Genomic DNA, 8,689 nt, shown 5'->3' with positions numbered 1-8,689 from the left:
CTTTGTAGCGTTTGTTACTGCGACTTGAGTACGGATACGGTACTGTGTTGGCCCCAAGGCGCGACGCCGGCAGGGTCGGTCATTTGCACCTTCCCTTCCCTAGTGCCTGCCTCTCTGTCCGGCTTGGGCCCTGGACGGTTTGGGAAGGGGCTCGCTCGCTCTCAGGAGAGAAATTTGCTGCGTGTCTGTCTGTCTTTCTGGTTTGTCTGTCTGAGCGTGGAGCCGCCTCAAAGTCGCCAATGCAATGCAAGGAGCCCTTGGATGGAATGGTGCAGCCCCGAGAACTGAGCTCCCACGTACCCGCTACTTTCCAGGGCTGCAGAAGATCTGCTGACTCGTTGTACCTTCACCCCGCGGTCCTAACAGCTCCCGGCGCCGTCCCACCACCTGCGAACTCGCTCCGTCTCATGGCAGGAACTGCCTGCTGCCCCGTTTGGCAACTTCAGCCTACCACACACAGTTCTTTCTATCTCTTGTCGTTGGACGTATTGTTCCTTCTCTCTTCCCTCCTGCTCCCGCCCCATCCCCACATTGTCAAGTGGCCCGATCTAGCCAAGATGGCACCGGCACTTGGGCATACACCAGCTCGTGCCGTCCTAGGTGGTCTAGATGCCATCGAGGGATCGGCAGCTGCTGGCTGGGCACGTTATGCCATGGCATGGGCCGGAAGCGAGGTAGTTTCCGCGACCCCTTCCGCGGCAGGTTTTGTAACCCGATAATGCACCCAATGGGCCCCCGCTCCGACTCATGCCTACGCGAGATGCTGCGGTTGGATGTGTGCTCCCTCTCAAGGGCGGGAGCCATTGCACTGCTGCTCAACACCTGCTGTGGGATGAAGCACATGGCCCGTACAGTACCACCAGCAGGAACACATACTGCCGTACCAGCGTGTTGATCAAGAGGCATGAGGCCAAGCGAGAAGAGGGGATATGTAGGTACCTAGGTATATAAGATATATATGCCCACCTACGTAGGTATACATATATATATATATATATATACATATATACATATATATAGATCCTTGTAGGAAGGACTGCGAGCTGGGAACGGTGGATGAACCACCACCGTCTTTGTCTCTGGCCATGGCCGGGACTAGAGCAAAGCATGTGTGTGAAACCGGCCCCCCAGGCCCTGGTCTGGTGCTTCCTGTTATCCGAAAGCTGAAAGGGTCATGCCCGTCGTCGACCTCACGGCTGCGTGTTGGATGTGCAGACTGGCAGACTGGATGTACAGTCCTGTCTTTCTGCCCACCGTCGGGCTGACTGAGGTGCGGCCATGGACCAAAACGCCAGAGCTGCCTGGGTATTCTGTGCAGCCTATCAGAGCCTGTCCCGAAGACCCCTGGCCCTGGGGTCCTCGTCAGCTCAACCTCAGCACGCGGGCAGCATTGGCCGCCGGTCACCATCACTGCAGGTCCAGCGACTGACACGGCGTCGACCTTGTCCTGTGTCCTGATCCAACACTCGGCCCAAGCGAGCGTCTATCGCCCGCACCTGCCAACGACAACACCCATCGCAGCACAAGTGTCCTCCCTCCAAGCCGCCTAGCACAACCTCCTAGCTCTTTTGAACGACCCCAATAGCCTCGCAAAGGCTCGCGCACGCCGCCAGCCCCATCTGGTCTCGCCTTCAGTCAGACAAACAGGCCCGTTGCTGCTTCCATATCGCGGTCGAGGCCAGCCGAGCCTCGCTCAGCTCCCCGCCTCCGAAGGCCCAGGTTTGGGCATTCGCTCCCAGCTGCGACGAGCGAGGCATTTGGAAGATCCTGTGTCGTATCGTCGCCTGTCTCCAAGCCTTGAGAATTCGACGAAAGAAACGACGCCCCCCCAGGTTCCCCAGGACCAGGCCGAGACCAGCAGTCCCGTCACCCCTCACCCTCGCCCTCGCCCTACCCCTCCCACCAACCCCCCGCCCGAAAACGCTGGCTGCTGTCAACGAGTAGCTCCCCCCACCCTCCTGTCCAGACCGTACCGTACCGTTCCGTACGGTTGGAGCCGCCCAGACAGCCAGACAGCGTCGCGTGTTGCAGGCGCCCCCGTTCAAAAGTTAAGGACGGCCATGGAAGGCACAAACCTGCAGACCCCTGAAGATGCATTGTCCTACATCGCCCCAATCGGTGAGTTAGTACCCTATACGCGCCATGTCACCGCATCTCACCCAACCATTCGGACCCGTGTCACATCTCTGCAACATCGTTGGCTGCTGCTTTGCTTGTCAGGAATAGGCCAAACCTTACTGCTGTTTCCGTGCTGCCCTCGTGTCGTCTCACCTCACCTCACCTCACCCTCATACCAAAGCTGGTACAGAGTGCGGCCCGCCGCATTCTGAATCTGGCCCATATGGCTTGGGACATCCCACGTTGACTCCTGGCGTCGAGTCACACCGCCGACCTGATGCCCAGATGTGCCTGCACGCACTCTTGCCCATGCCCTTGGCTTCCCGTGCAGCGGCACAGGGAATGCCATCCCAAGTCGATGCTGCTTTCGAGTGAGAGTCTCCTACCTGCTGTGTGCCAGTTGCTCCCAGGAGCAAAAGCAAGAGAAAAAGCAAAGGCAAATATCAACACCAGCCTCCGTCCGCAGCTCCCTGATGTAACACATTCTGGGACGGTCTGCCCCGAGGTGGACTTCCGAGAAACATCTTCACCCACAGCACACACGTACTTTCTTCTATCTCAGGCTTTCGTTGTTACAGCCCTGGATGGACTGTATGTAGGACAGATGGTAGCGCTTCTGTTCGTCAATGTACTCTGCAAATATCATGGGCCACCTGTCCGCCCATCGAATTGCGATGGCGGCTACTTGTGCTGCATTCCACTAACGAGCTGTTGTGGTACAGGATACAGTAATTCCTCAGACTGCGGATACTGCCGAAAGACTCGCAGCGGTCAGTCAGACGTCAAACGTGAATCTCTCCTTGAGCCCCATCCGCATGAGCGAAAGAGCCTCAAAGGCTCTGTGCGACTTGCATAATGTGATAAAGCAACATGCACTCCCTTGGGCCACCGCTCTCACCGAGACCGTGTGGCTGCCCCGTCTCAAGATGCCCATCCACACCTATGCTACAATGTGTCAAAGGCGCACTCTGTTCTGACGGCTATCTGACGAGCAGGATATTCGTATTATGCATCCGGATACTCTTTGACCCCTGAATTTTACGAGGCCCTCATAAAACGATGTTGGAGGCGCTCGGGAACCCTGCTGTACCGGCCAAACCAGAAGAGTGCTTGTTGTCCGCACTACACCCTCCGCCTGGACTCGGCCCAGTTTAAACCATCCCGAGACCAGCGTCAAGCAGTGAACCGCTTCAACCGCTTCATCATCGGGGAGGCTTATGCCAGGGAAGCCGCCCGGCGCTACCCACTCACGCGAGACCAGGCCCGCAAACGCGACACCTGTTTCGACCTCGTTGAGAGGATCCATGAGGCAGAGGCAGAGCACCTGAAAACTCCACTCCAGCCAGCACATGAACTCAAGGTGACGCTGGAGCCAGATACGTTCACCGATGAGAAGTTCGCCGTATTTGATAACTACCAGAGGCGTGTGCATGGAGAGGCCCCTTCAAGCATCAGTCAGAGAGGATTCAAAAAGTTTCTCTGCAACTCACCGGTAAGGAGGGGTATGCACACGGATGCCGACGGGAAGAGTCGACAAGTCGGCTCATTCCATCAGTGCTATCGCCTAGACGGCAAGTTGGTGGCGGTGGGGGTGCTCGACCTGCTTCCCGAGGCCGTGAGCGCTGTCTACTTCATGTATCACGAGTCCATACACAAGCACCAGCCCGGCAAGCTTGGTGCTCTGAGAGAGATCGCCCTGGCGATGGAGGGCGGCTACCGTTACTGGTGGGCGGGCTACTATATTCACAGCTGCCCCAAGATGCGCTACAAGATCGACTATCATCCGCAGTATGTACTGGATCCGGAGACGTTGACTTGGGACCTCTTGGACCAGGAAGCCCTGGAAATATTCGACAAGAAGCACTACGTTAGCCTGTCCAGAGACCGCAAAGTTGCTGCTGCCAAGGGCCAAGAGAACGATGTCGACAACAGCACGAGCGAAGGCTCTGCCGAAAACACCAACGTGGACGGCGACAGCGATTCAAACTTCAGCGACGACGACGACGACGACGACGACGACGACGACGACGACGACGACGGCGAAGACATCTCGCTCTTCCATAGCGACATGCCTGGCATTGTGACCATGTCCGATCTCGAGAACAAGTTCGATTTGGACCACATACGCGTCATGTCGGACAATACAGATGGTTTCTTCTTCACCTGCGAAGCCAACATCTGGGACCGCAGCAGCATACGTGAAGTCGGGTCCCTCAAGTCTCGGATAGCGGAATTGGCGGCCGCCATAGGCCCTGATCTCCTCCAACAGATATGTCTCGATTTCCGGCGAAAACGGCAGTGAAACATGTTGAACAAGATGTACTTCACAGCGCCTCAAACTCATGGAATCGCTAGGGACATCTTACTCGCAGCAGGAGGCACTGGTCGCTCCAATGAAACGATATTGCTGAGACATTTACCAAAGCTGTGGTTCCCGGGTGGGGCGAGCCCGTGATTGGCAATCCGCTGACAAGCCGTACATCACCGAGTCCTTCACAGACTTGGCCAAGAGGCACTGCCTACGGTTTATGCGATGATTGATACTCAACGATCAAGCTACTGTAGCACTCCAATATAAGCACGCCTTTTCTGATGAGGCACTTGAAGTGTGTTGGTTCATCCATAAGAAACTAACGTCACTGCGAGATTAACGCGCCTCGAGCCTCTGGACAATAGCAAGTGAGGACCATATGCCTATAACGTAACGGGCAGTCATGAAACAGTTAGCGGTCGTACCCGACTCGCCTCGGGCCGGTCTTTGATCGTTCGCCAAGTAACTGAATAGGACAACTCATCACGCGAACAGTTGCGATTTACAGGCTAGCTGCTGGAGGACATCGAAGGGCTGCAAAGGCACGGACGGACCACCAGCAACTCACTTAGTCACAAAGAATCGTTCCGACTGCCCCTGTGCAATGGTGCAAGTATCACATTACACATTAGGTGGGTCTCGACATCGTAAGTAATGGTCTAGCTCCGGTCATGAGGAGCTCAATCCTCCCCTTCTTCACAGACGTCGGCCTCGTTCATTCTTTATCCGCATCACACAAGCGGCCTCAGAGAGCCTCTCCAGCGGCTGCCACCTTGGTTGAAAGTGCCTGACGGATCTCTTTCCAGACTTGGACCTGCATGAGCCTGGCCTCCTTGCTCGCCAGCACAGGGGCAGACCGGCTGGCGTACTGGGCGTCCGTGAGGTAATCACGGAGGAACTTGCCCTGCGTCCAGGTGACAATATCAGCATGTTGCTTCGCGGCGGCGGTCGAGTTTCAGAGGCCAGCCAGTGGACCCGAAGATGACAACGCCTCAGACTGATGGGCGACTTACATGATCTGCGGGCCCGGCGAGGGCGCCGGCGAGGTAGATGCGGGCGCCGTAATCAGGCGATTTCCCGACCAGGCTCATGAATATCGGCGCAGCTATCCTCGCGACGATGGAGTTCTCCTGCATCGACCGTGAGAGCTCGGTTTTGACCGGGCCGGGGCAGACACTTGTCACGATGACCTGCGGCCTGGGTGATGGTTGTCAGCGAGGGCGATTGTCTGAGGCCAAGGGGTATTCGCAGGCTACACATACTCGTTCTTGTCATTCAAGGCCATCTTGGAAACCTCCTCAAGCGCGTACATCAGCAGAAGCTTGGAATGGTTATACATTGGGCTTGCCAGTCCGGCCTCGAAATTCTCCTCGTTTGAATAGTGTGCAAGCACACCACCCTCGCTTTCCGCGTAAGTGGACCAAGGCCTGATGTCGACTGACATGTGCAGGCCGGAACTGACAAAGACGAGACGCGCAGGCGTGTTTCTCTGGCCGCGGTGCTGCCTCATCCAAGGGACTAGCAGAATGGCGACCAGACTTGTGCTTAGTGTGTTGACCTGGATAATCTCCTCCCTACACAAGATGAATCAGCCACAAGGGCCAGGAGGGAGGGAGGGGGGCTGGGGAAGAGGGTCATCAAATACAACCTACATGCCCTCAGGACTCCTTCTGAACTGCGAATTCGTGACGCCCGCGTTGAAAACGATCACATCAGGCCCACCGGTGGCACCGAACCGGCCCTTGACGGCGTCGACAAAGGCGACACACGATGCATAGCTGTTCATATCAAGCTCCATAACACTGACCCTACCTGACTCGCCCCGCCCAGCGGCGAGAATCTTTTGCCTCGCACCTTCGGCTCTCGCAGACGAGGCACTCCTGGCCGTGATTATGACCTCTTCAGCGCCTAACCTGAGGAAGTGAATGGCGGCCGCGAGGCCCAGGCCGGCAGTGCCACCCGTGACGAGGACCTTCTGCCCGGCGAAGGCATTGGGTGCCGGCAGAGGGGATGGGAAGAACTTCCCGGTGAAGGATTTCAGCGACATTGTCCTTAGGAAGAGCAGGGAGGCGCGGGCTTCTGTTTTCAAGGTGGTGTGCTTGGTCTTGGGCCTGTTCTTGGTGACTTGCTTTTCGGCACTGGCTCGGGAATGGGATGAGATGTGAGACGCCGGCGTAGATTCATTCAAGGAAGACATGATGACGGTTTATATGTAGGTGTCATTCGGTCTGGCCGTTGTGTATACAACATGAGCCATTGCATTGTGAGGAAGAGACTGAAGGATTGTCTGGGCGTTGAAACCAAACACATGGTGATCCGAAACGCCAGGACTACCACCCGAGTATCCATCATCTCAGCGTCACATGTGAACCGGGACCGGAGCCGGTAATATCGCCATCGGCGTCTTTTTTCTTCTTCTTTGGCATTTTCTCAGCCAAAACAACCTCGAGATGTGTGATGCCGTTGGACAGACCCCTTGGCCAATCCCGTCGGTAAGTCGGAGGTCGGCGAGAGGGAGCGGGTTCCGGACACTTGTAATCCTCAATAGATGGGAAATGGGTGCAGTCATTCATCCGCGCTTGGTCAGCCGCATTTGGCAGCAGCTAAGCTTTTACGGAGCACACTGCGCATCACCCAATTGGGTGTGCCGCAGGTGGCGAGGTACCTGCCTAGGTACCGAATAGGTGACGTTTTAAGGTTTTGGGGAGCAGCCCGGCAGCTTGGGTCCTCTCTTGCGTGCATACGCTCCCTGTCACCATGGCAGGCGGGCAGGCGGGCAGGCGGGCCTATCTAGACCAGATGTTAGGAAGGAACGGTACCAGAACGGTATACAGGCCCCTATAGAATATTCTTAAGGAATTCTCAGTCTCTAACTTATTAAATAGAAACTTAAATAAAATAAGAAACTAATATACCCTTTTTACTTACTTTACACCCCTTAATAACTTAACTTAAATATAATAGTTAAACACTAAATATTATTATATTAATAGCCTTATTTTAAACCTTAAATTTTAAGTTATTATCCTTCTTTAATAAGGTTTTATCTTTTAAACTATTATTAATAGTATTAATATATTTATACTTACTATTAAATAACTTTAAAATTAATTAATATAAAAGTTTATTAGCTTTAAATTTAATAGTTACTTTACTTTTATTTATTATTAAAATTTATTTATATTATAAAATCTATAATATTAATTTTAAATATATTTATTTACTTTAACCTTTCTTTAATAAATAAAATTTAATTTTAAAAAAAATTTAATAGTTATTAAATTAATTAATAAAATAAAAAGCCTTTTAATTTTTAATAACTTAATAAAAGCTCCTATTAGCTAGATCTTAAACTATATTTAAATAAAATATAACTTCCTTTATTACTAATTTATTACTTCCTTTTAATACTTTATTATTATTAACTACTTATAAATTATTAATATATTAATAAATATTAAATTTATTATATCTTAAAGTTTTATTAATAATACTTTTTAAATTTACTTTTAATTATTTATTATTAAAATATTATTTAAAAAAATAACTTTATTTTATAAATAATAAATCTAACTTTAATATACTTTATTATTAATAAAAATTCTAATATAACTCCTTTTATTATTAAAATATTATAATTTTATTTATATAAGCTATAATAAATAATTAATAAATTTAAAACTAAAATTTTATAATAATAATAGTTTAAACTATAATAAATTTCCCTATTTTATAAATTTATTTTTAACTTTTATTATAAATTAATAAAAATAATAGTTATTTATTTTTATTTAATTAATATTAAATATTTCTATTTATAAAAGGTTTTAATTTTAATATTTAATTTAATAAAAGGTTATAAAATACTTTAATATATTCTACTTTATTAAATATTTTAAGTACTTAAAATAAATTTATTTTATAAATAATATCTATTAAATATAGTTATAATACTTTTTAAAAATACTTTAAAATAATATTTTTATATTTTAATAAAAATAATTATATTATATTTAAAGTAGTAAATATTAAAAATATTTATAATAAATTTAAAGTTTATTTTATAAAGTTTTATTTAAATATAATAACTTTTTAAAATAAAATATTTTTATTATAAAATATTATTAATAAAAGAATATTATTTCTTTTTAAATAGTTATTTTAAATATAAAATACTATAATATAAAACTCCTACCTAATTTATTACTACTTTTAAATTATTTATTTTAAAAATTAAATTTAAAATTTCTAAATTTAATA

At 48.9% G+C, this 8,689-nt stretch overlaps 2 protein-coding genes across 2 annotated transcripts; one reads left to right on the top strand and one right to left on the bottom strand.

Moving 5' to 3' along the window:
* The first annotated feature begins 1,310 nt into the window (after window positions 1-1,310).
* On the top strand, window positions 1,311-4,724 carry KVR01_009941 (arginyltransferase). Its single transcript, XM_044789632.1, has 2 exons — window positions 1,311-2,906; window positions 3,114-4,724. The coding sequence occupies exons 1-2, from the start codon at window positions 2,396-2,398 to the stop codon at window positions 4,418-4,420; spliced, it is 1,818 nt and encodes a 605-aa protein (XP_044641189.1). The 5' UTR covers window positions 1,311-2,395; the 3' UTR covers window positions 4,421-4,724.
* A 22-nt stretch (window positions 4,725-4,746) lies between these two features.
* KVR01_010036 (uncharacterized protein) lies at window positions 4,747-6,967 on the bottom strand. Its single transcript, XM_044783846.1, has 4 exons — window positions 6,082-6,967; window positions 5,692-6,003; window positions 5,443-5,626; window positions 4,747-5,333 (listed from the first exon to the last, which is right to left on the bottom strand). The coding sequence occupies exons 1-4, from the start codon at window positions 6,624-6,626 to the stop codon at window positions 5,175-5,177; spliced, it is 1,200 nt and encodes a 399-aa protein (XP_044641284.1). The 5' UTR covers window positions 6,627-6,967; the 3' UTR covers window positions 4,747-5,174.
* Window positions 6,968-8,689: the final 1,722 nt, after the last annotated feature.

The sequence above is a fragment of the Diaporthe batatas genome (genome assembly GCF_019321695.1).
Source record: "Diaporthe batatas strain CRI 302-4 chromosome Unknown Contig00012, whole genome shotgun sequence".
NCBI classification, from domain to species: domain Eukaryota; kingdom Fungi; phylum Ascomycota; class Sordariomycetes; order Diaporthales; family Diaporthaceae; genus Diaporthe; species Diaporthe batatas.
The sequence above is the reverse complement of the archived record's forward strand: the minus strand, read 5'-3'. Positions and strand labels throughout refer to the sequence as shown.